The sequence below is a fragment of the Desmodus rotundus genome, chromosome 3, assembly GCF_022682495.2.
Source record: "Desmodus rotundus isolate HL8 chromosome 3, HLdesRot8A.1, whole genome shotgun sequence".
Lineage (NCBI taxonomy): Eukaryota > Metazoa > Chordata > Mammalia > Chiroptera > Phyllostomidae > Desmodus > Desmodus rotundus.
This window is the reverse complement of record NC_071389.1, coordinates 153,966,223-153,993,862: the sequence shown is the minus strand read 5'-3', so window position 1 is coordinate 153,993,862 and position 27,640 is coordinate 153,966,223. Positions and strand designations below refer to the sequence as shown.

General features: G+C 44.9%; 1 protein-coding gene and 1 pseudogene across 2 annotated transcripts; both read right to left on the bottom strand.

The window, feature by feature from the left end:
• Positions 1–5,105: 5,105 nt before the first annotated feature.
• On the bottom strand, positions 5,106–10,211 carry BCDIN3D (BCDIN3 domain containing RNA methyltransferase). Of its 2 annotated transcripts, XM_045184330.2 has the most exons (3): positions 9,929–10,211; positions 5,860–6,499; positions 5,106–5,775 (listed from the first exon to the last, which is right to left on the bottom strand). In XM_045184330.2, the coding sequence occupies exons 1-2, from the start codon at positions 10,163–10,165 to the stop codon at positions 5,864–5,866; spliced, it is 873 nt and encodes a 290-aa protein (XP_045040265.1). In that variant the 5' UTR covers positions 10,166–10,211; the 3' UTR covers positions 5,106–5,775; positions 5,860–5,863. The 2 variants fall into 2 exon arrangements, with proteins under 2 accessions (XP_045040265.1, XP_024431662.1); XM_024575894.3 differs by having other exon boundaries at positions 5,106–6,499.
• A 3,993-nt stretch (positions 10,212–14,204) lies between these two features.
• On the bottom strand, positions 14,205–15,417 carry LOC112318594 (eukaryotic translation initiation factor 3 subunit F pseudogene; annotated as a pseudogene).
• Positions 15,418–27,640: the final 12,223 nt, after the last annotated feature.

Here is a 27,640-nt window from a genome sequence, read left to right as displayed (position 1 = left end):
CTCAGTATTGGTTCCTAAATTAGGCTGATTTGAGGATAAATAAGATGATCTTTTCTTGATGCCAAAGATACTCTGTCTCCAAGGGCTGTCACAGGTCGTTATGCAAGTATTACCTTCTTGGCATGTCAGGACCTGATCTTTTTTAAAAAATTGATTTTAGAGAAAGAGAGGAGAGGGAGGGTGAGGGGGGAAGAGAGAGAGAGACAGAGAGAGAGAGAGAACACTGATTTGTTGTTTCATTCATTTACGCATTCATTCATTGATTCTTGTATGTGCCCTGACTGGGGACTGAAACCCGCAACCTTGGTGTTATCGGGCTACCTGGCCAGGGCTCAGGGCCTCATCTTTATGAGCACTATTCACACATCTTCTTTGAAACTAACTGCTGCAGACTTGAAATGCAATAGTTCCTCCCAAACAGGTCAGGTATCTGCTCAGCCAATAGAAATATTAGTAGGGAACAGTTGGTCAGGTTCAGATGCTGAAGCCTCTCCCAAAGTTTTAATGATTGATGATTCCTTAGTTAACCATGTTGATGGAACCCCTGCCTGCCCCTTTGGCCACTAGGGCCATCTTCTGCCATCAAGGAGTTATTTGGGACAGTTGCCACTTGGCTTTTAGCCTCATTGTAGTCAGAGCCCCTGTATTAGTTTCCTATCCCTGCTGTAACGCATCATCACAAACTTAGTGGTTTAAAACAACACAAATATATTCTCTTACAGTTCTGGAGGTCAGAAATCTAAAATCAAGGTGCTGGGCCTTGATCGGTGTGGCTCAGCTAGTAGGGCATCGTCCCACGAAGAGAAAGGTCGCAGGTTCAATTCCTAGTCAAGGCACATGCTTGGGTTGTGGTTTGGTCCCTTGTTTGGGGGTGTGCAGGAGGCAACTGATGGATTGATGTTTTTCTTCCTCTCTCTCCCCCTCCCTTCCCTCTCTCTAAAAAGAAATAAATAAAATATTTTAAAAATCAAATCAAATCAAGGTAGAACTGCATTCCTTTAGGGGAGAATCTATGTCCCTGACTTTTCTAACTTTTAGAAGCCACTTGCATTTCTTGGCTTGTCGTAGCCCTTACATCATTCCAAACTCTTGCTTCTGTCATTACATCTACTGTGGCCAAATCTCCCTTTGCCTCCCTCTTATAAGGACACTTGTTACATTTAGAGCCCATCCTGATAATCCAGATTAATCTCCCCATCTCAAAACCCTTAATCCTTAGCCAAGATCCTTAATCTACATATCTACACACTTGTAAACATCTACAAAGTCACTTTTGCTATATAAGGTAGCATTCACGAGTCCCGCGATTGGGGATATGGACATCTTGGGGGACCATTACTCAGCCTGCCACAGCCCCACATACATTTATTCATACTGCCCTGGTGCAGGGTGGCAGCAGAGAGCGCCCAGCAAGGAAGGTCACAAGGTTTCAAAGTGTTCTTAAGTGCAGATCTACAGACAAGTAGGCAAATTCACATCTGTAACGACTGGGATCACTCTGGGATGATCATAAACTGGCCTCACTTCCATTAGCAACAATTGCTCCTTCCCAGCATCGCTTCTTTTAAAATGCTCTGCAGTGCAGAAGCTGAATTCCTTATTACTTTCTCATCCTCAAAACCGAAGTATTAGAGATAGTAAGATGCTATCTTACTGTGTTTTCTACAGAGATCTGACTAGCCCAGCTGTCTGTGGCAGGCTTACAGAAGGTTAACAGCGCCTTGTTTCTAATACTCTATATTCTGCAAAATACCTCCACATGCTTTGGCTCATTTGGGCATGGGAAAAGGAAGGAGGGCTTGTTATAGCAGTTGTACAGATGAATAAACTGAGGCTCAGGGAGGTTAAATGACTCAAACACAGTTGTCGTACAATGAGTTATAGGCACATTTTGGTTCTAACTTGATGATCTTTCCACAGTGATATTCCCAGGCCAAACTCGATCCCAGGAGGCTGATAAGGAGCTGACTGCTGGCCTTGGAATCCCTGCCTCCTGAGCATAGAACAGGTCGAAACACACTTTTCTAAGGTTCTACCCAGGGGTCAAAGGTAGAGGCAGATGGGAATTTCAGGAATTCGGGGAAAGTGAGGGTTGCTGGCAAGTGAAGGGCACAGTGAAGGGGTAGGAAGGACTGAGGGGGATTTAAAAGGGTCTATGTGACTGCCAACTCCTTTTCCAAAACACCTGCGAGGACCAAGCTTATTTAACTGGTAGGCGGCAGCAAGGGCATACTATTCAGGTACTTGACCTAGGATTAGGTCTCACTTCTGTAAGAGAAATTCTAAGAACATCACAGATACCTAACAGTGGCCTGGCTGGGACTCTTATTGCCAGGTCTGAACACATAATTTGAGGAAGCAGTAACTCCGAAGCCCGTGCTCTGTCACACTGGCTCTCCAGAGCCTCTTCCCAATCTTGGTTTCTGTGACATCTCAAGGCCTAGCAGGCAAGGCCCAGACTCTGCAACAGTATAGCCTACGTTCAAAGCCCGACTCTGCCACTTACTTGGTGTGTGGCCTTGGGAAAGTCATTTAACCTGTGTGTTTCAGGTCTCTCATATCTATAGAATGGGGATAATAGTATCTACCTCATAGGGTTGTTTCAAGGATTAAAAATCAAGTTGTCTGGCACACGGTACTGTACTATTACTTGTCTTATTTCTAACCAGACCTCTTTTAGTTCTTCCTTTTTCAGCCCTCGGACCTAGGACCTGGTCCCCTGCTATCATAACCACTTATTTTTGGAGTTCACTACTCATTAAATCTTAATCACTCTATATGAATGACTTCCAGAGTTTTATATTCAGTTTTGACCCCCCAAACCATCAGTAATTAACTCCTTGAAGACCAGTAGTATCCAACAGAACTTTCTGCAACAACGGAAATGTTCTATATTTGTGCTGCCCAGTAAGGTAATCACTAGTCACATACAGCGACCATGTACCTGAAATGTGGCTAGGATGTGACTTTGGAGCTGAATGTTAAATATTTTATTTTTTATTTTAGAGAGAGGGGAAGGGGAGGAGAAAGAGAGGGTGAGAAACATCTATTGGTTGCCTTCTGTACACGCCCCGGGGGACCAAACCTGCATTCCAGGCATGTGCCCTGACAGGGAATCGAACCAGTGACCTTTTGGTTCATGGGATGACACCCAACCAATTGAGCCACACTGGCTGGGGTGAGCTGAATTTTATTGCATCTTAATTTAAATAGTAAGTACCTACTGTATTAAACAACGTGAGTTTAGGTGCTGGATAGGGACAGACTCTAGGTCACTGAAGGTTTTTAAGAGAGAAAGAACATTGGCAGCAGGACAGAGAGTGGGCTGGCGGATAGATGGCAGAAACCCATGACAGGTGCCAGCCACATGGACAGAATAAATGGGGTTTACATGCTATGGACAGAATTGGTTGTACTTGTCACTATTTCAGTGTGACTATTTCAGCTTGTTGCTATTTCAGTGAGTAAAAGGGAGGAGAGTCAACTGAGGTTCGTAGCCTGAGCAATGGGAGGATGCCACCATTAAGAAAGGATTAGGTTTAGAATGAGGGGAATGAGTTTGCTTTTGGGATATGTTGAATTTGCGGTGTCTAAGAAATATCTGGGGGATATGACTACAAAACAGGAAAAACACTCACCTGGAACAGTGGAGGCAGGCTACCAATGTATTTGGGGGTCATTAGTATATAGGCAGTTGTTAAAGGCAGGGAGTGGAGGAACTCAGTGGAGGAAAAATATGTAGAACTGGATGGATCCCTAGGTGTGGTCTGTGTCTGCTTACATCAGAATCATCTAGGATGTTTGTTAAAAACAGATTCCTCATTGTGAATGTATTTAATGCCATGGAATTGTTCATTTAAAAATGGTTAAAATGGCCCTGGCTGGTGTAGCTCAGTGGATTGAGTGCAGGCCTGTGAACCGAAGGGTCACTGGTCCGATTCCCAGTCAGGGCACATGCCTGGGTTGCAGGCCAGGTCCCCAGTGGGGGCACATGAGAGGCAACTACACTGTGATGTTTCTCTCCTTTCTCTCTCCTTTCCCCTCTCTAAAAATAAATGAAATCTTAAAAATAAATAAATGAATGAAGGTTTTAGTTCCACCCTCCTGCTGTGTGGGGACAGCAGTGGCCTCCACTCTCTCTTGCATAAAGTTCAAATTCCTTAGCAGGAGCTTTTCCCCAATTTCCCCCTCAATAGGTTCATGTCAGATTGGTGGTCCAGATGCTCTTGTTCCCTGTTCCTTCTTCTATCACTTCAATTCAGAAAATAATAGGATTTTAGGGATTTTGAAGCTCATCAACCCAATTTCCATTCTTAGCTAGATACTGTATTTTGCCGTGTATAATATGCATTTTCTTGCCAATTTTTGAGGGGAAAATGAGAATGCACATTCTACATGGGTAGTACTAATTCCATATCTATATAAATGTTTTTAATTCTTTTATCTATGCTTATGTGTTAAAAGTATAACTCTAGAAAGCAATAACAATACGTGTATGCAAAATAACACCCTGGAATACAATAATCAGTTTTGTACCAAATTTCTTGTACCTTGTACCTGTTCTTGTGTTTTGTAATTATTTGAATTAAAAAATTAAAACAAGATTTTTTTCCTGAAAGTTTGAGCCAAAAACGTGGGTGCACATTATACACGGCAAACACCATATGTTTTGTTTCCATCTTCTCTTCACCGAACAGATCTTTCCCCATCTTCTACTTCTCTTTGGATTCAACTGACGGGTGTTTTAAAAATCAAAACCCAACAGACATCAGTACTACTACCCACAGCACTTACAGTGTAGTTATCCAATTGTAGACTGCATTTTAGGCATGCTTCTCGAATGTATTCCTACCCCCGTACTTGCGTGCTGTGGTAGAGGATGCTGCCCCAAAAGTCTAGTGTTAACTTACTCACTGGCTTGTTTTCTGTTCTGAGCTTGGGTGAGGTTTTTGCTTGAGCTGAAACTTCCTGGATAGAGTGGGTAAAAGCAGAAGTTTCTTATCTACCCTAGATTCACAGGACATTCTCAACCATCCTTGTCACTTTATTATATATAATTATATATATTATATACAGTCCCACGTCATTTCATTTATACTACTGGATTTGGGGTTCATAATTAAAATAATTTATTTATTTGTTGAATTTATTGGGGTGACATTGGTTAATAAAAATTATACAGGTTTCAGGTGTCCAATTCTATAATATATCACCTATATATTGTATTGTGTTCATCACCCAAAGTCAGGTTTCATTCCATCACCATTTATCCCCCCCTTCACCTCTTCTATCTCCTCCCATAATTTAAATCTTTCAAACATCTTTTAAATGTCAGCCAATGCTTATTGCCTAGGGTCTGTAACTGCTGTGCTGAGCCTGGTCAGGTTGGAGACTTGACCTGCTCTGGAAAGATGTTTTTCCGACTAACCCTCTCCTTTAGCCAGGCCATTGACTCTTTTCAGATTGTATTGTGAGGTTTTGCCCCAAAGCATGATGAGTAAATCCTGAAGAAGCCAGATCAGATTCAAGCGGCCCAGGGAACTGATACATTCTAAAGCTAGCCTTGTCTTTATAAATAGCCACCAAAAGCAGCTTCTTCACTATTCCAGAAATGGATCACTTTCTCTGGGCCATCTCAATCCAGAGAGCCCAGCTCAGTGCCCCACAGATGCATTCTCCTCCAGGGTCATCCCAAATAATGGGGAACAGATCTTGTTTTTTTCAATTGCATCTTGGACATTTTGCCGAAAGCTTTCCCCCGGGTTTTGAAGCGGCCTGTTAAGGAATTAAGGAGAGTGAAATTAATTCTCAGGATAAAAGCCTTTCAGTATCTCTTTCCTGGTCTTCTCACCCTCTTACCTCACTACCTCCAGGACCTTAATCTGTTCTTTTCTTTCCCTTCTATCAGTGATTGAGGGATTGAATGAGTCTCTGTGGTTTGTTTTGCCCTGAAGAGCAAAAGGCTTCGGTCCCAGCTGGTGTTGCCAAAGCAGCATGCTAATTCCATGCCATGGTCCTCGGTCAAGATTTGTACAATCTGATTGGCCATATCACCTCGGATGGCAAGGGAGTGGAAGTGGTCAAAATCATGGAGGCCCAGCTTTCGAAGACGCCTTGCAGCTGCCCGATAGCATTTCCAGGGCTGTGGCTCCACAAGGAGGTAGTGGCAGAGGGAGGAGAGGTGAGCCAGGAACTCCCACAGGCCACGGTCCCCATGGTTCAGATGAATCCACATGGTTATTGACATGCAGAAACCAATGTCAAACACAGAGCGTCCAAACTGGCTTAAAAACGAGTTCAAGAGAACTTTCCGGCTCCTTTGATTCATGAAGTCCAGGGTAATAAAAGTCAAGGCATCAGGAAAAGGGCATTCTTTCTCAGCTCGCTCCACCAGGACTGGATCTATGTCGCAGCAGAGGAGACGGAATTCTCTTGAGGCGTCTGAGTTCTCCCCATCACGTAGGGAAAGGAAGTGTTTGTACAGAGCCACACTTAGGTCCTAGAGGAATCCAAAAGAGCTTTGTCATTGCTGCTTTCAACCAGTGAACAGAAGAGAAACCTATCTCTTATCCGCTTATCTTTTACTGAGACAGCCTTCTACTCCTGGCTTTAGAGGGTGAGGCTCCTAAACTAGAGCCAAAAGAGGTTGCGTGGGAAGTTTTCCACAAAGCAGGCTCTCAGCGCCCTCCAGGGGTGACAGGCTGTAATGAATCATCTCTATGCTTTCCTGACTGATGGCAGACTGGGTAGTGTGGTTGAAAGTTACAACCCAATAGATGTATGAAAGAAACTAGAGCAGTATTTTTCAGCTTCATATGCTAGTAAATATATTTTTGTTTTGGGGGCATCCCAGACTCCAGGGATGAGGAAAAGCTCCAGGGGCATAACTGGTGTTCCTTACCAGGAAGGAGAGGAATAGAGCAAGCACCATCTTATAAAAACCTGCTTCTCAGACCTGTGGTTGGGAAAGTGGATTCCAAAAAGTCCTCACTCAGCCTTCACTCTACAGCTTTAATTTTACTACCTGTCCTATGCTCCACCACTCCCTTCCGACACTCTATTTCTGCATCTATGATTTTCACCATCTTAGCACTTTTTTTGACTCAAACAAGTGACCATCTCATTTCTCTCTTTGACTTCTATAACCATTATTCTAACTCAAGTTTATGCTGTTCTATACATTTTTCAAGGCATTTTCCTATTCACTACCTCATTTGCTCTGAGTAACAATCACGTGAGGAAAATATTTATGCCTTTGGTGCAGATGAAGAGAATGTGGCTGGAAACAACCCAGATGTCCTATAGTAGCATGGATAAATAAATGTGATGTAGTCATTAAGATGGAATACTAAACAGTAGTTAAAAATGAAGGAATTCAGCTAATTACAGCAACACGAATGACTTTCATAAATATATGTAATGCTGAATAAAAGAGCAAAACATAAAAGAAAATACATGGTAAACTTCCATTTATATGAAGTTCAAAAATGGATAAAATTAGCCCTGGCCAAGTAACTCAGTTGGCTAGAGCATTGTCCCAATATGCCAAGGTCGTAGGTTCGATCCCAGGTCGGTCAGGGTGCATGCAATAATCAACCAGTGAATGCATAAATAAGTGGAACAACAAATCAGTATTTCTCTCTCAATTTAAAAAAGAATTGAAAAAAGATAAAATTAAACTTTATTGTTTAGGGATACAAAAATAGTGAGGTATAAAGAAACAATAATAAAAGTCAGACTAATTCTTACCTCTGTGTGAAGAGGGGGGTTTGTGAACAGAAAAAGGTACATGAGAAACCTGTGGGCTACTGCAGATGTTTTATTCTTGACCTAGACAGTAGTTATAAAGGTGTCTCTTTATAATAATTCACAAGTATAGATTTATGTTTTATGCACTTCTCTGTGTGTAGAATAGTTCTCTCTCTCTCACACACACACAAACTCCCAAAAAACCTACAACTGTATTTTAAAAATTGTGGTCCCGAGGCTAGTGACTTTACTTGCCCCATGTCACATGGTTAGCATACAGCAAGAGTTAGTCTGCATTAGATTCTTTCTCCTACACCAGGCTTCTCACTCTTCAATGGGCGTACATATCCCCTAGGGATCTTGTTAAAATAAACGCTGATTTGGCAAATCTGTTGTGGGGGCTGTGTTCTGTGTTTCTAATAAGCTTCCAAGTCATGCTGAAGCTGTAGTTCACGGACCACACTTTGTGTAGGAAGGCTCTACACTATGCTGCTTAATTTCCTCCCCATGCATTTACTTCTTTGCTGTCTCCCTCCTTCTATCTGATCTTGGGTGTGCCCCTTGTTTGACCAATCATTTTGTCATATCAGTCCCTCCTCCACTGCGTCTCTCCATCCTTGATTCTCCAAACCTAGACCCTTGGGAACTTAAAAAAGAAAATACAGACTCAAGGGTTTAACATCCCAAGATCCTGATTCAGTAGGTCTAGAGAGGGGCCTAGGAGTTCTTAAAGTTTAAACAAAGCACCCCACAAATTATGGCGCATCTGACCAATAAAATATTTCAAAGCTGCTGAAAAAGAATGCAGTGACATGAGTGACCTTCAAATTATTAAATAAAAAGGTGCAATACAATATACAGATGATGTATGATAGAATTGTACACCTGAATTCTATATAATTTTATTAACCAATGTTACCCCAGTAAACTCAATAAAAAAGATAAAAAGAAAAGCAGGGTGTAAAATAGTGTACTACCATTTGTAAAACTAAAAGAGAGGAGGTATTTATACATACATAAATGCTTATATACACATAGGATGCATAGCCAATAAGTTATTTGCCACTGTGTTGGAAAAAGGAAGATTTAGAGCCAGTAGACTTGCTCCCTAAATGTACAACCAGGTTTGGGAACTACTGCCCTCATTAACGACAGCTATGTCCTTTCCTCTACCGTGTATATATACACCCCTGTCAACTTTAAAATCTCCTATGGTTTCCTAATGTCTTTCGTAAAATCCCAAGCCTTAAACCCAGTCTTTCTTTTATATTGCTTTCCCCCTCTGACTTCCTATATCATCATAGTGGAGGAATGTTTTCAGGGGACACCCAGACACCCCACCTGTTTGATCATTCCAGTTTTGAGTCTGTATCCAAATGTCCCTCTCCCCTTTATTAGCTGTGTCTCTATAGCCTTCAGCCCTTCACCAAAATCTCTTTTGCAGATGACTAGCAACACAACAAAATTCTCCCACCCTCTGCCGCTCTTGGAGGTGGACTATGAAGCATTTGGTGTCACAGAGACATTTCGCTATTTTGCACGTGATTTAACTGTAACCATTACACGTCTAAGAATATCTTTTTGGTAAGACAACATGGCAATGCCTTCCTCCACTAGGATGCTGTACTTTTCCTTCCCGACCCTCTCAACACTGTACTCCCTAAACTCATTGCTTTTAAAATAAATATCGACTTGACTCCAGGGTGTCCTGCACCACATAGCACATGAATCTTAATTCCAGGCACGATTCAGTCATCTCTGGCTCATCTCTTCCAGTAAACCTATCCCACCACGGTGCTCCCAAGCGTAGGTCTCTGGAAGCCCCCCCCTCTACCCAGCCACGGGCTTCTCTGGCCCACGGGCTTCCGGCAGGAGGCAAGCGCCAGAGGCCCGGCACGGAAAATCTTCCCACCCCGGGTTTGGCCTCCAGGTGGCGAACGCGGAGGCGGAGACGGGGAAATTCAAAACGTAGCCAAGAAACATTCCCCCACAAGATTCCTGGCAGATGGTGGTGGGACCCTGGAGAGCAACTAGTAGCAGCACAGAGTCTATTAACGCTACACATTTAAGCTCATTTTTGGGAAAGGCGTGATGGCAAAGCCCAGGCCAGAACCCCACTGGACATGGAGGCAGCCAACCGCTGGGCTCCCCGAACTCCGATCCTTCCCCTGTCACTCACCCCGGAGTTACACCCCACGTCTAGCCCCACAATGGGCTTCCTCTCGGGACCCTGAGGGAAGAGCTGGCCAAGCAGCTCCGGAGGCAGGAGGCAGAGCCGTTGCTCTGGAGAGTGGAAGCGGGAATAGTGAGGGAAATTTCCAAACGGGGCGGCCCCGGGTGCCAGGACTCGCGGTTTCTCTTCCACCGCGACTTCCTCCTCTACTCCTCCGATGGTCTGCTTCGCGGACGCCGCCATTAGCTTCGGTCTGGCCCCTGGATCCCCGAGGAACCGGAAGTCGGGAACCTGCTGCCGCGGCGCCAGTGCGCCTGCGCGATCGGCCAAGGCCAGGGGACAGGAAGGCGGCACCCACTGAGCGACGCTGACTCACGGCGCTGGCTTTCCCTTAAGAGTTCTCACCTAAACTGGGAAGTGGTTGATAGTATTATCCCATTTTCCTTGTGAGGAAACAACAGAGAGGTTAAGTGACTTTCCCAAGCTGACATAGTTTCAACTTGGGCTATCCAGAATAAGGAGCTTCTTGGGATCTTGGAAATCAATTTTGGTCCAATTTTCTTCCTTTACAAATGTATAAAGTGAGAGCCAGAGAGTAGAAGTTACTTGTCCAGGGTCACACAGCGAAACTGTGACATAGGAATCTGTACTTGGTTTATGCCGTGGTTCCAGGAAAGGGTAACAAGGAGTTGTGTCACTTGAGGTGCCAAAAGACCCCAATGGCCATGCCCGCCAGGTGGGACAGGAGGCCAGGGCAGGTGTAGACTGTGAGCTTCTTGAGAGGCAAGGACTATGCCTTAGGAGCCAGTGCTTAAGAGTGCTTATTTTTGAATATTTATCCAAAAGTGTCACACTTTTCTAAGCCCTTTAACATGCAATAACTCATCCTCACACCAACTCTGTGAGGAAAGAAGCATAAATATCATCCCTTTTATGTAGATACGGACATTGGGGCACAAGGAAGTTAGTAACGTACCCAAGGTCACACAGAAATGGTTGTACCAGAATTCGATCCCAGGAAGTCTGGCTCCAGAGGCAGTGCATGCAACCATTACGTTATTCACAGCCTTGAATCGCCATGCCAACCATAATGCTTGGGCCAAAGATGCTCAAATATTTGCTGAATGAAAACTCAATGTCAACAAATGCTGCTGGGAAAACTGGTTATTCGTATGAAAAAGAATGAAAGCAGACCCTTATCTTACACAAAAATTACCTCAAAATAGATTAACAACTTAAACATGAGACCTGAAACTTTATTACTGCTAGGGCAGGAAAAAAAAAAACAGGGAAAGGCTTCATGACATTGATCTTGGCAACGAGTTCGTACGTATGAAAACAAAAGCACAGACAAGAAGAGCAAAAATAGAGAAGTGGGACTACATCAAGCTAAAAAGCTTATGTACAGCGAAGGAAACCATTGAGAAAGTGAAAAGGCAACCTACAGAATGGAAGAACGTATTTGCAAAGCATGTATCTGATAAGGGATTAATTTCCTAAATATATAAGGAACTTCTACAACTCAATAGTGAAAAAAACCCTGATAAAATGATTTTAAAATGCTCAGAGAAGTTGAATTGACATTTCTCCAAAGGAAGACATACAAATGGACACCAGGTGTATGTAGAGATGCTCAATATCACTAATCAGCAGGGAAATGCAAATCGAAACCACAGTGAAATATCGCCTCACATCTATGAGGATGACTGTTATAAAAACAACAAAAGACAAGAGTTGGCAGGATGTGGAAAAATTGGAACCCTGTGTATGCTATTGGTAGGAATGTAAAATGGTGCAGCCTGTATAGGAAATAGTATAGAGTTTCCTCAAAAAGTTAAGAACAGAACTCCAATAGGATCCAGCAATCTTATTTTTGGATATTTATCCAAAAGAATTGAAATCAGGATCTCAAAGAGACATTAACACTTCCTTGTTCATTGCAACATTACTCACAATTAGCCAATATGTGGAAACAAATGTCCAACAACAGATGGACAGATTTTAAAATGTGTTATACACATACGATGGAATATTATTCATTTCAAAAAAGAAGGAAATCCTGCCGTTTATGAAAACATGGACGAACCTTAAGAATATTATCCTGAGTAAAATAAGTCATTCATGGAAGGACGAATACTGTACGATTCAACTTATATAAAGGTGTTTAAAATAGTCAAACTCACAGAATTGGAGAATAGAATGGCAGTTGCCAGGTGCTGGGGGAGAGGGAAAGGGAGAGTAGATACAAATTTCAGTTATGCAGGATGAACAAGTTTAGAGATCTGTACAACATTATGCCTATGGAAAACAATACTGTACTGTATTTTTAAAAATGTGTTAAGAGGGCAGATCTTAAGTGTTCTGACCACAACGAAATGAATTTCTTTTTTTAAAAAAACAAATTTAATAAACGATGCAAGGGATTAACTTCCCTGGTGACTAAAGCCAGATCTGTTTGGCAAAAACAAACATGGAAGGGAGAAAGGAACCAAACGGAAACAGACATGGTGGAAAGGAGCTGGGCAGGATGTGGGCTGAGCCACAGATAGGAGAAAGCAGAGCTGGCGAGGCTCAGGGGTCAGCCTAGGTAGCAGGTTCAAGTCAGAAGCCAGGATGACCCGGAATCTGCAATAGGTTCAGCCAAGGGTCAGCAGAGTTGTGCTGACCTCTCCCTACCTGAGCAACCGTCTTAAACAGGCATTCTGATTCTCAAGGCCAGCGATTTGCTGAACTTCTAAGGGATCGAAGCATGAACTCTGCAGATAGTGTCATCAGGGTAAAAATAGGCTCTGTCTCTTTTCCTCCCAGTTTTTACTTCATACTTTGATCTCTGCCTGATCTGTTTGAGGACATAAATTAATGACCAAAAGTCACAGTGGAATTGAATAAACCGCAGTACTCTGCACAACTTCCAGAAAGGGGGAAAAGGGGTGGGGGTGGGGGTAAACAGCAGCACCGCACCATTTCTGTTCCCAGTGTTTGACAGATGAGGGCGAACTGAGCTTACCCCTTTTTGTCACTAGACGATGCTAGTGTGAACACTTCACAACACCTAATTATCAAGGAGCTGGAATCGCCTTGCTTATTAGTAAACACTGTTTCTGTTTGCTTGTTTAAACACAATGTATATATATAATTTGCCAGTAAAGAGTTTAATTTCATGAAGGATTAAGGACACTGGCATGTTTTTGAATTCTCAAAACACTGTTCATCAGGGAAAAAAAAAGAAAAGAAAAGGCATCAGACCTACATGGTAAAAAGCAGGTTCCTCCTGACCCTGGGATCCTTGAGAAGCACAGATAGGGGTGGGCCTGGCAATGTTACTAGGGACCTAAAATGCCTCAGAGGTGAGCCCATGGAGAAGCATTTTAGTCTGACCCACTCTGGTGATTTTTGGAACCTGTACCCTTTTTTCAGAGCCTGATTGGTCCAGACAACCTGATGATACTCAGCTTCTGGTTCTGGGGCCTGAGAAATTGGTCCCAGCACTTGAAACAGCTGTAGCAGCACCTGAGAACGTGCTGTACATTGCAGTTGGCTGGGTTTTGTAGAGCCCGTTGCTTTTACAATTGTGGGGGAGGGGTGTTTTAAAGAAAGAAATCACAAATATAAAGATAGATGTTAAAGTGAATAGTATTTATTTATAATAAGAACATAAATTACAACAAATTACACATTTTTTTATTGATCGATTTTATGGGGGGAGAGAGAGATGTTGCTTTGTTGTTCCACGTAGTGATGCATTCATTGGCTGATTCTGGTATGTGGCCTGAGCAAGGACTGAGCCTGCATCCTTGGAGTACCTCCCGGGACAATGCACTAATGGACTGAGCTACCCCGCCCGGGGAACAATTTACACATTTTAAAAAGCTGACAAACACCACAAGTATCAGAAAAAATTCCCATACTTGAATATTACTTTTTTGGCTGTTTACTCTTTGATTGCTTTGTATACTCTTTATATGACAATATTTTGATAGTAGCACTTCTTTATAGAGAGGACTATCAAGATAACTCAGACTTTTCTTAGCATGGTGGATCAGATTTCTTCTATTTTTTGATTGTTTAGGAAAGTTTCTTTCAGGTTCACAGTTTGTTTTTGGCAATATCATGTAAACACTTAGGTTTATTACCAAACTGGGGAAAACCCTTGATCAAAATTTCTTTCATCTATGACCTATAAGATTCCAGAGCATTTCAAATTTCCGTGTTCAGGGACTAATCTTAAATGTACTCTTTAAAAAATAATTATTTACAAAAGATAGGCTGTGTATATTTAGAGTCACCAGCGGCTTGGCTCTTTCAGTGTGGCGCAAAGCACAAGCAGCCACTCCCACTTCATTCTGAGCCCCAGAGTGCCCGCCAGAGTGGAAGGGGCGCTGCTGGGGCCCATTGACAGGCCCCCAGGTTTCTCACTGAGGGCGACCTGTGAGTGTGGGAGCCTGGCAGGCAGCTCACCAGCAGCAGGACATTGATGTTGCTGGTGATCGCGGTCCCCCAGTCATCCGAAACTATCTTGGGCACTTGGGTAAGTCATCAAGAAGCGGCCTACAGTACTGCCAGCGGACACCTTTCCAGTCCGAACAACTTCTGCTCGCTGCGACACTGTGTTAGGGCGTGCTGGATGAGAGCCCCCGGCCCGGCTCCTTGCTGCAGGTCACTTGAGACTCCAATCACCCGGCTGGGGCTAAAACGGGTCTTCATGGTCAGGGTCATAGTACGCATATTCCACTGTCAGAGGAGTGAACATCACCCCATGGTCCCCCCAGGGACACCCATTAAAGTGCTGACATAAACCTCGTGCCCACGCGACCATTCTGGAGGCTCGTGTCCACAGTGAGGAGAATGGGGCTGGGGTCTCCCCGGCTGTAGTACTCACGCATCAGCAGAGTGCTCTGTGATGTCATGGCCAGAAGGGTGCCAGCCCAGCATGAGCTCATTTGGAGAGACTTTCCTGTTCAATTCATACATGTTCTCAGCAAATTTCTTGTCAACAGCCACGTTGTCTTCTAAACTCATTGTGAGGCACTGAAAAACAATGCGGTGACTTCCGCTGAGTGCTTGTCAGTGGTTCCCAGCAGAGTCACGATAACTTGGGCAGCACCGTGGTTGTATAGCTCGTAGGTATCCACGATGGAGGCCAAAGTGACCGGATGCAGCCAGACCACACGGCCGCCAGGAAGGGACCTGGTGGAGCAGGACCAGCCAGCAACTAGCAACTGCATGGGGGGTCTGCGCGGCGGGGGGTGGGGGGGGTGGGGGGGTGGGGGGGTGTCTGCGCTGAGGCCAAGTCTGGCCAGGAGCCAATAGATCACAGCCACTGTGCTGTCGCCCGGTGGGGGATGAGGCTGACACTGGAGTTGGAGCTGGAACCGGCACTGGAACTGGGGCTGCCACTGGAGCTGAGGTTGGGACCAGGTCTGGGGCTGAGGCTTGGGGCCCGCGTGGGCTGGAGTGGCTGCAGGAATACTCGCTGGTACTGCTGGTGTGGACATCTTGTCAAGAGAGACGTACTCTTTGAATTGACTGCATTTACTAGCCAATTTGTCTTTGATCAACATGGGAGTTTTGACTTGCTCCGGTTCCGACCTGGGCCGGTTCACACTTCCGTAGGCCACCTGGTGGCACCCCGCTCCCGGGAAGTCACCATATTGATGCCGAACTTAGTCGGACACCCTATGGGCATAGAGCACTGCAGCCCAGAACTCCTGGGCTCCAGCAATCCTCCTGCCTCAGCCTCCCCAGTAGCTGAGACTACAGGCGCGCGCCACCGCGGCCAGCCCAATTTGTCTTTGAAAACCTCATTATAAGTGATGTATTATGAGTTTTTAATTATCTGTGTCGATATCATAATTTAAGTCAAGTCATCAAAAATTGTAAAAAGATTGGAATTCTGATACATTGTATTTTGAACAGTTCTCATGGAAAAAGAAGAGAATGATACATTTATAATGGTATACACCGTTACCAAGTATATTGCCAACAGGACAAAACTTCTCTGCATTGGATGTCAACGGGGACAGAAACCTTTTTGCTTATATTTTTGCACAGCTGATGATTGGAAGAATTTTCTTCAGATTGCTTCTGGCTCTGTATATTTTTAAAACTTGATTCTCCTTCAGTCCCTTACACTTCTGGTACCAGGTGCTGTAGGAAATGCTTACATCTTGATTTGAACTTCGGCCTTGCACTTACAAGTCACAATTCCAGGTGAGTTAGCGAAGTAAGCAGATAAATTCCTGGAGCTATCCCTTCATATGGGCTGTGGGTCATTGCTCAACTATGCATGGAAGTAATTATAAACCGTGTGAACAGATACCTAACATAATGTATCCCAACTAAACTTCCTTTCAGCTGGATTCCGAAAATGCCTTTGGCCATTCTGGTGCCATCTAACACAAAGGGGAGGAATTGAAGTGGAAATAGACAGCAGCCTTAACCAACTACAGTTAAAATATCTTACTTTTTCAAATTTTATGAAAACCTTTTGAACATAATTCTAAGGCCTTGGAAGGGGGACCCTGAAGCATGAGCTTTATTAGCTCCGCAGTAAATCCATCTCGGTCCTGCACAAAAGTGTGCCCAAGCACAGCTAAAATTAAGAAGTGGAATTGGAAATACCCAAGGTAGGAGTGATTCACATGTATGATGGCTCCTGTGGCCTCCCAAGGAAGCTCGTGCAGCCGGCAGCCGGCCCACGGTCCACCCTGTCCTACCCTCCCATCCTGTCCCTCTCTAATCGTGCTTCAGAGCCTCTGCTCAGTTCCTGCCTCACTCACTGCCTGAAGCTGGGGCTCGGGGGGCCTCAGACTGAGGGTTAAGCATGAATCTGTGCGTACTTTAAAATATTAAATCTATTTTCTGACATAATCAGTGTTCTAACAAGGGACTCATACCTGAACTTTTGGAACACAACCCATCTATACATGGGGAATTTACTCTTTATTATAATTGAAAAAATTCTTCAATTAGTCCTTGTAGAGCTTGAAACCATATAATTTATAAATGGAATGTTATAGCGGAAAGGCAACCAAGAGAGCAGCCATTCTAAACCCCTCATTTTCAGATGAGGAAACAGAGACCCAGGAGGTAAAGGCAGTTTCTTCAAAGATGGAGTCAAATTAGTCAGGGTAGGCTAAGTACTATACAGACAACCTCCAAATCTCAATAAAGGTTTATTTCTCCCTACGTCACAGTCCAATGTGGGTCAGTGGGGGAGGAAGGAAGGGCCCTCTGCTTCTCAGAGACTTCACAAACTCATTTAGATGTCCTGCCTTTCCCAGAGGCCCTGGTGTCCTTGAGTGAGTCCTCTTTATCTGGCTGCAGATGAGGGAGGAGAGAGCCTGGGGAATCTCAAGTGATGATTTGGGCGCCGAGTCCAGAACAGACATTCCTTGTTCTCACACATATTCCATTGGCCAGAACTCGGCCCCATGGCCCACCCAGATATAAGAGGGGTAGGGAATATAACCCAGCAATGTGTCCCAGAAGGAGAAACACATGGATTTGGGAGAAAACTAACTAGTCTCTGTTTAGGGTGAGTGGGAGAGGAAAAAGAGAGTGAATATTTGTAGAATATTGGCCAGAAGATTGGAGCTGGATTTTTGTACATTAATTCATTAAATATGATATGGGCTTCAGATTCTCCTTGTTCACATATTGGGGTTTTTTTTGGCTTGAATCCCAAATGGAAGATAAAATGGAAATAAGGATATTTCTCACCCTCCATCTCTCCACAAGATACGCTTTAGACTCCAAGGGATGCATAAAGCCAATGACCTACCTTCACTAATTACTGGTGAGACGAAGAATGTATATGAAGACCTTTTGGAAGACTTTCTGTAGCCTGCCCTCCACAACCCAAACCATTTTCTTGTCCCTTTTCAAATCTCATAGGATCTTCAGATTACTGACAGCTAGTTCCCTCATTTATTTTCAGAATCTCTTCTCCTCGCCTCTGAAATCAATCATTTTTATTATATCAGTCAGGGTTCCTGGATGACAAACAGAATCGGAGGAAAAAAGGCAGAGATGGAAAATAGAAGACAAAAGACAGAGCCCAACCTAGAAGGTCTGATGTCTAAATAATAGGACTTCCAGAAAGAGAAAGCACGGGGTCTTATCAAACTATTTATCAAAGAACTACCGAAGAAATCATTCATGAAAATTTCACCAAACTGAAAGACCCATCAGGTATCAGTTATAATGGATAAAAGTAGTTCCACGACAAAACATAACATGGTCAAATTTCAGAACATTGAGGACAAGGAGAAAATCAGACATGTTTCCAGACAGATTCAAAACAAAATATTAAATACACAGGATCAAGAATCATACTAGCACTGAATCACAAAGCCACACTGACACCCAGAAGGCAATGGAACAATGCCTTGGACATTCTGAAGGAAAGTTACTTCCGATCTTTTATTCTATACACAAACAATTAAGTATAAAGACATAATGAAGACATTTTTCAGATATGCAAGAAGCCAAAAACATTATCTTCCATGAACTCTTTCTGGAAAGCACTTTCTGCCAAAATGAGGTAGAAAATCCAAAAAGTGAAATTCATGGAATCCAGAAGGCAGGTTTACAACAGAGGAGAGTGGGGAGGGAACCCAGGAGAGAGGGAAAGGGAGATTCCTGCCAGCAGGTCTTTAGAGGGAACAGCACAGGTTAGAGAAGGCAGGAGATTCTGGGAAGATGGTGTCAACATGATGAAATTGATAGAACATCTAATGGACTTAAATATATTGAGAGGATATTTACCCACTTAGAGGAGCACTAAGAAAAAAGTTATTAGTAAAAACACAGAAAAATTAAGCAAATGAATGAACAATTAAGAACAGCGATTAACCTCCAGAAAAGCAAAATATTGTGCAAGAAAGGAAAAGCAACTACTGTATATTACATAGCTTAGTGGTCAACAGAGTTTACAGTCCTAACCATGTAAACATTGAATATTGATCAATCCGCAATTATGGGTTCACCAAATCAGAAGGACCCAGGGCTTGGGGTGAAGAGAAGAATGTGATTCTGTGTGTCTGCAAACACTTAATCTCTCTCCTAATTTTTTATAAGATTATCTCTTGAGAGCGGGGAAGAGAGGGAGAAGGAAAGGGAGAGAAACTTCAGTGGGTTGCCTCTTATTCTCTCCCTGACCAGGGAGTGAGCTGTAACCCAAGCATGTGCCCTGACCGGAAATCAAACCCTGTGACCTTTTGCTTTGTGGGACAACGCCCAGCCAACTGAGCCACACTGGTCAGGCCTCTCCCATTTTGTTTTTAATCCTTTCTGATTTTTTCTCTGACTGACCTTTTATTTTCTTCTTTAAACTAATGTATTTTTCCAAACTTTCAATAACGTACATATATTAGTTTTATAGTTAAAAGAAATCTCAGTACAGGTTATTACAAAGATAGGGTTAAATACCACGTCTGCAAGCATCTTTAGCTTCCCTTCTTAGTTCGTTGTGGACTTAGCATCTGTGAATTTTTCTAATGTTATTGGAGTGGACTTATGTCTTCAGTTTGTACCACTAGCTAGGCATGATGAGTTCCACCAGGTCACCGTGCTGCACAGTTTTCTTTCATAGACTCATAGAACCTTACATTTTCATTTATCACCTTTCAAAACCAAGGCACTTTCTGAATTCAAGAATTCTGTAAAGTGTGTTCAGGACAATGTGACTGAGGCAAGCTCTGTGGAGGGAAGCAGTGGGCCGAGGCCTGGAGAGCTCTGGGGCTCCTAGAAGGCAGAGTTGCTGCTGCTGAAACCGGGAAGGAGTGGACAGGAAACAGTAGATGAAGAACCTTCTCCTGCTCAGGATGCCAAGGGAGGACAAACCTGTGTCAGGCTCCCTCGAGCCTACAAAACAAAGTCCAAAGTATTTAAATCAGAGCTTCCTAAATGCAAATGAATCACCCAAACCTCTTCTTCAAATGCAGATTCTGGGATTTCTGGCCAAGATGGAGGCGTAGGTAGACACACTGTGCCTCCTCGCACAACCAAAAGGAGGACAACAACAATTTAAAAACAAAAAACAACCAGAACTGACAGGAAATCGAATTGTATGGAAGTCAGACAACCATGGAGTTAAAAAAGACACATTCATCCAGACCTGTAGGAGGGGTGGAGATGGGCAGCCAGACGGAGAGGACTTGAGGCAAGGTGGCGGCTGGATGACCTGGCAACAGACCCTGCAACCCAGAGTTCCAGCACTGGGAAATAAAGACTCAAACGTCTGACTGAAAACACCTGTGGGGTTGAGGCGGCAGTGGGAGAAACTCCCAGCCTCACAGGAGAGTTCATTGGAGAGACCCACAGGGGCCCAGAACATACACAAGCCCACCCACCCGGGAATCAGCACCAGAAGGGCCCAATTTGCTTGTGGGTGGTGGGGGAAGTGACTGAAAACCTGAAGAGAGCAGAGCAAGCAGCACTGGTCCCTCTCAGTCCCCTCCCCCACATACAGCATCACAGAACAGTGACGTGGGTTGCCCTGCCCTGGTGAACACCCAAGGCTCTGCCCCTCACTATGTAACAGGTGCCCCAGGGGGGAAAAAAAAAGGCCCAAATGAAAGAACAGATCAAAGCTCCAGAAAAAATACAACTAAGCAACAAAGAGATAGCCAACCTATCAGATGCACAGTTCAAAACACTGGTAATCAGGATGCTCACAGAATTGGTTGAATTTGATCACAAATTAGATGAAAAAATGAAGGCTATGTTAAGTGAAATAAAGGAAAATATACAGGGAACCAATAGTGATGGGAAGGAAACTGGAACTCAAATCAACGGTGTGGACCAGAAGGGAGAAAGAAACATCCAACCAAAAAAGAATGAAGAAACAAGAATTCAAAAAAGTGAGGAGAGGCTTAGGAACCTCCAGGACATCTTTAAACAGTCCAACATCAGAATTTTAGGGGTACCTAAAGGGTACCTCTAAATTTTAGAGGGAGAAGAGGAAGAGCAAAAAATTGAAAACTTAATGGAACAAATAATGAAGGAGAACTTTCCCAATCTGGCAAAGGAAATAGACTTCCAGGAAGTCCAGGAAGCTGAGAGAGTCCCAAAGAAGTTGGACCCAAGGAGGAACACACCAGAACACATCATCATTACATTACCCAATATTAAAGATAAGGAGAGAATCTTAGAAGCAGCAAGAGAAAAGGACACAGTTACCTACAAAGGAGTTCCCATAAAACTGTCAGCTGATTTCTCAAAAGAGACCTTGCAGGCAAGAAGGGGCTGGAAAGAAGTATTCCAAGTCATGAAAGACAAGGACCTACATCCAAGATTGCTCTATCCAGCAAAGCTTTCATTTAGAATGGAAGGGCAGATGAAGTACTTCTCAGATAAGGTCAAGTTAAAGGAATTCATCATCACCAAGCCCTTATTATATGAAATGTTAAAGGGATTTATTTAAGAAAAAGAAGATAAAAAATATAAACAGTAAAATGACAGCAAACTCACAGTTATTAACAACCACACCTAAAACAAAAACAAAAGCAAACTAAGCAAACAACTAGAACAGGAACAGAACCACAGAAATGGAGATCACATGGAGGGTTATCAGCAGGGAAGTGGGAAGGGGAGAGAGGGGGGAAAGGTACAGAGAATGAGTAGCATAAATGGTAGGTAGAAAATAGACAGGGGGAGGGTAAGAATAGTATAGGAAATGTAGAAGCCAAAGAACTTATATGTATGACCCATGGACATGAACTAAAGGCGGGGAATGTGGGAGGGAGGGGGTGTGCAGGGCAGAGGGGAGTGAAGGGGGGAGAATGGGACAAATGGAATAGCATAATCAATGAAATATATTTTAAAAAAGAAATGAAGGTATAGTTACTTATTGGTGTGTCAAAAATAGTCAAGTAAAGGTTTGAATCTAAATTTTAAAGTGAAAAAGATTCTATTTAAATGATAAGGAGGTTAAACTCACCTACTGTGTTAAGATAAGTAAAAAAATAAATGCAGATTCTGATTCAGGAGGTCTGGGGTGAGACAGGAGTCAGCATTTCTGACAAGCTCTCAGGTGATGCCAAGGCTTCTGGCCCATGGAGCATGACTTAGGTGCCTAAGATGACCCACAAAGTTCCTTAAAACCGACTCTTGTCCCTTTCTTCAGCTTCACCTCCTCTGCCCACTCCCCATCCCATCCCAACATGTCTATTCCAGCCATGCTGAGCCACTCACAGTCCCCCGAATATGCTGGGGTGGGGGAGCTCCATACCCTTGCACACAGTTTCCTGTGCCTGGAATCTACCTTCCCTCCCCTCGCCCACAACTTCTCTCCTGAAACCCAGCGCATGCATCCTCTTTTGTGAAGACATTACCACCCACTCTCTTTCAAAAAGAGTGAATATTTTCTACATAGATGTGCACCTACTACTACCTTTATCATACAATAATGCAGCTTTTAAAAATATTTTATTTATTTATTTTTAGAGAGAGGGGAAGGGAAGGAGGAGAGGGAGAGAAACATCAATGTATTGTTGCCTCTTGCACGCCCCCTATTGGGACTTGGCCCACAACCCAGGCATGTGCTCTGACTGGGAATTGAACTGGTGACCCTTTGGTTCCCAGGCTGGCCCTCAATCCATTGAGCCACACCAGCCAGGGCCAATATTGCAGTTTTTGACTTACTATGAACTTGTTGAAGGAAGTGACCATATCTCATCTTTGTATCCCCAGCATCTAGCATTGTGCTGGAAGCTAAATAAACACCTCCTAAATGAATGAATGTTTATTTTATAAAGAAGGAATAGGTTCTCAACAATGTATGGTTTTATACAGAAGACAAAGAAATTAAGATTCAGGAAAGGATACTCGATGTGCCAGGTTTGTGCCAACAGCCTCAAATTTTAAATTTTCTAATTCTGTTATTATTTTTATATTCATTAGTTGGTATTTTACTTAAGGAAGAGCCATAAAATACTTTTTAAAAATATTGTATTTATTTATTTTTAGAGAGGGGGAAGGGAGGGAGAGAGAGGGAGAGAAACATCAGTGTGTGGTTGCCTCTCATGCACCCTCTACAGGGGACCTGGCCTGCAACCCAGGTATGTGCCCTGACTGGGAATCGAACTGGTGACCCTTTGGTTTACAGGCCGGCACTCAATCCACTGAGCCACAGCATAAAATACTTCTACAAAATTAAAAAATGTGATTATACTCTACAAAATACTTTGTAATTTGCTTTTTGATTTACTATTAATATGCAATATTGTGACTCTATATAAATATTTACCCATATCATCATTTTTAATGACTGCTTAGTATTTCATGGAATAAGCATTATCACGGTTTGTTAAACAGTCCCTTATTGTTTAATATTTATGTTTATAAATAGTAATACTCATGTTTCCAAAATTTCACTCTGAGGAACACTACTTCAATGGATAGCCTTGTATTCTTTTGGCATTTGTCCAATTATTCACTTAGGATAAGTATCTAGTATCTATTCTGGGCCAAAGGGTTGTCTGCTTCTAAAAGTCACTTGATACCGTTGCCAAATTATCTTCCACAGTTGTTTCCCAAACACAGATCTAATCTCGTCACCCCTCTACTTAATCATCTTCAGTGTGCTCACTGCCTGCAGAACCTAGCTCCACCTCCCTGTGTGCCAGCTGCCTCAGACAGCTCGCCATCTCGTCACACACTGTAACATCCCATACCTCCAGGCCTTCGTTCAAGCTCTTCCCTTTGTCTGAAAGGCCCTCTTCTCCCTTGTCCGTGTGAGCAAAATTCGCTCAACCTTTAAGACCCAGCTCAAAGGCCTCCGAGCAGCGTTTTCTAACTCCCCATGTAACTGCACTAGCATGGCACTGGTCACATTACAGTTCCTTCCCTGTCATCTCCACACCACCGTGCTGAGCTTCCTGAGGACAGCGTCCTGTCTTACCGGGGTAGACGTGTTGTTTTTGCCTGCTTGACATTCCACTTTCTGCTGGGAGCCACACTCCGATTTTCCTTTGGAGAATTACCCCTCATCTCCCTCATTCTCATCAATGGATGTGGCTCCAGGGTGAATATCTGACCTAGGTCCAGTCAGTCGATGCATCTCACCGAAGTACCATGGTGATTGGTCCAGTGGAGAGCTTCTGAACCAGGAAGAATCAATCATCAGGGTCAACCAGGAATTCTGCTGGAATTGCTGGGCCAGAGAACTCTTGGAACTCACACAATGGCACTTGCATCACATTCCACTAGTCACAGAGCTCGTGGCCATTGTTTTAAACTGCTTCATTCGACACTGGTCACATGCAAAATCTATTCAACCCCTTCTGAAGATGCCCAAAGGCTCATCCCACTGCAGCATCGGGCTCAGGCTTGAAGTCCAGAATTACACCTAAACCAAGTCTGTGCATTTGAGGCTCTTCAGGTTTGGGTCCTTGGCTATTCTCAATCTAAAGACTTCAGAATGAGAAAGACAAGTTATTGACTTCCACTCCCCACCCCCCCCCCCACCCCCAACGCCGTACCAAAGGGGCCAGGCGGAGGACAGCTAGGACAGAGGTCTGGTTCAAAGAGAGGAAATGAGAGGCTCACAGCAGACACGGGGCAGAGCGATTCTGAACTCTCGGGGAAACCTTCCAGGTACAGCAAAGCTTTCCTTCTAGAGAAACAAATTTTGGGTCAAAATAATAATCTTCTAAGGAACTGCGCGCAAAAGATCAGGCTCCCCTGGAAGGGCCCCGACAGGAGGAGCCTCTACTGCGGCTGTGACAGGTGCTCGCTCTATAGGACTCCTTCCAGCTCTGGGGTCCCAACAGCCTCTGCAAAGGAAGACCAATGTCCCTTTTCTACATAAGTGTGGAGAGTTAATTCACAGTTAACTAGGTTGGGAGTAGCAGCTCTGGTGTGAGTCTGGTGTGAGCCCGAATCCAGTTAAACCTCACACAGACTCCCTGAGCCATCTGAGGCGACAAGCAAAACGCATGCAAAGGAAGCAGCTCAGGTGTCAAAATTACTTTTATTCTTATCTCCCGTCAGTCACAGGCAGGGAAGTTGAGGCCCGGGAAGGACAGCCCTTGCATCTGAGGATGTGTCTCTGTCCTCAGGCACTGGGAGGAAGCTCCAGGGTGGGGTGGCGCTCAGGTGGTCTACAGCAGACAGGTAAACAAGGTCCAGAGAAGCGGCAGTGGTTGGACTAAAGGGAAAGCTGGAGGTTGATGAAAGGTCTGGAGAGGTCGAAGAAGAGCCGGTCGTGGAAGCCCGCCCACAACCCCTGCCATGGGGCCCTCTGCTTCTCCACAGCAGCACCAGGCCCTGCTTTTCCTCAGGCAGCCACCAAGGGGCAGCAAAGTGCTGGTGTGAAATCCCCAGCGCAGCGGGAGAGGGGACGAACCTGGACTCGTTTCCAGGTGGGCCCAGGAGGGGGAGGGGTAGCCTTTCGGAGTAAGGGTATCAGTCTGACCCCGACTCCCCTGGGAAGAACGGCAAGCAGAGGATAGAAGAACCATCCCAGGCGGTACGGAAGGAGGTGAGCAGCAGTCCAGGGACTTCCATGTGCCTCCCTGTTCCCCAGTCTTCAATCTCCAGGACAAGATCTCCGGCCTGCCTTCCCCTCCGCAGGAGACCTCTGACCTCACATCACAGATGGTCCGATTCCCGGCTGCCTCTAGCTTTATGAAATCCAACCTACCTCTTCCTGGACCCAGTCCCAGCCCTGCCGAAAATGCGAGGGGCCTGTAGGTCCCCTCCTCTTCTGCAGCTTGTGACACCTGCCCATTTTAGGTTTCTCATAATCTTGCATTCCTGTTTCCCTGCCCTTCCTCCTTCCAAGACCCATCCAGATGTTCCTGGGGCTCCTCAGGGCTTGGGTGCAGGCAGAATGCGGGGCCTCAGCCTGGCTCTGCTGCCCCTTCATGCTGTTTATTGCCAAGGACTTGCCTCCTCTCCCACCCACACCCCCAAGCTTTTGGAGCTCTGCCTCAAATAAGCTTCTAAAGTCCTGGTTTCTGTATAAACTCTCCTAGGAAGAGGAGGGCTTGAGGGAGAGATTCCGAGAAACCAGACCTAGGCTGAGAGTGGCAGGGCAAAGGGGAGGAGTTCTGACCCCCCAGAATGGGGCCAAAAGATTAAATCGGAGAGGAGCTGAAGGGGCAACTGGAGGAGGGGAGTTAGTGGAATTAAGTGTTCTGGTGCCTCTCCTGTGTTGCCCTGGCCAGGGTCTACCTTCTTGCTGGTAGCAAAAGTGAATCACACAGCAAGAAACACTCGCCTAATACCATGAGGCAGTGAGCCTGGGAATCAGACACCAGAACCCAGCTTCCCCAGAAGGTGGAGACCACGGAGTGCAATGCTGGTTGTGGGAGGGGAGATGGAAGCAGCCAGGGCTGGCACCAAGGACTACAAATCCCTAGTGTCTCCAGGGCCTGACCACTGTGAAGCCTCATCCCAGCGCCCCCCAGTCTGTTAGCTATGCTACCTCAGGCTCATTACCAAGCCCCTTGACCACCTCTGCCAGGGGACGTGCAGGCACCGCCATTGTAGGGCCGTTGAAAGGGACTGATTTAGGACGACACACAGTAGGCATCACACCCGTGCTCATAACTGCCTTTACCTCACACAGAAACACCACTATCACTTCTCGGTTCATCTCTCCAAATACCCAAGATGAAACAAAACTTTAAATCCTTCAGCAATATTTCTTTTTTTAAAATTTTATTTATTTGAGAGAGAGAAAAAGGAAGAGAGAGAGAGAGTCAGAGAGAAATGATGATTCGTTGTTCCGCATATTGATGCATTCATTGGTTGATTCTCGAATGTGCCCTGACTGGGGATCAAACCTGCAATCTTGGCGTATCGGGATGACTCTCTAACCAACTGAGCTATCAGCCAGGGCCTGTGCAATATTTCTTGAAAGTTGAAAATAGGAAGGTTGGGAAGGAGGGGTTGGGAGCACAGACAGCACACCTAGTCACCATCCCCCAGTGTAAACAGGTCCCCCAACATAGGAGTAAGGGAGGTACCTGGACAGAGAGGAATCTACTCTGAACCTTCCTGACCCCACCCAGTAACTTTCCACTGGCCAGGAGCTGGCTTCCAGCACGTGCTGGCTGTGCTGGCTGCACGCTTCCCCCAGGCGGGGGCCCCCTGCCTGAGATCTCAGCCGCCTGCAGGCTGATAAGGAGACTTGGCCTCATCACATGGGGCCGGCTGAAGGGACTGGCTCTGGCTGGATAGCTTCCAAATTAGAGAGATGAGGAGATAAGGAATGGAGGGGGCTTAGGGACTCTGTGCTGAGTGGCCAGAGAAGCTAGGGAAAGGGGCCTAGGCACAGCCAACTGAGGCCTCAGGAGGCCTGGCTAGGGGCAAGCCAGCAAATGGCATTAGATGGGGGAGGGTTTAAGAAATGAGATGTGCAGGAAGGCCTTGGGGAAGGGCTGGGGGCAGGGTAGGATTCCCTCCAGTTGGGGCTGGCTCAGTTAGAATAACCCCCCTTCCCTCAGAACATGCAGTCCTCTAGGGCACCAGCACCCAGCCTTAGGCCTGTGGGAGCATCCTGTGGGGCCAGAGAAGAGGGTGAGAGGAATAGGCTCAGTCCTCCCACCCACCCCCCCAGGCCTAACAGGGGGATGCGGCTGGGGTGAACGGCAGAGCCCAGAACTCCCAGCTGGCTGCCCTGTACTCACTCCCTGGGAGCCCCAGGGCAGGCACCCCCCCTCCCCCCTTAGGAGCAGGGCCTCCTGCCTCAACAGTGGTCATGAC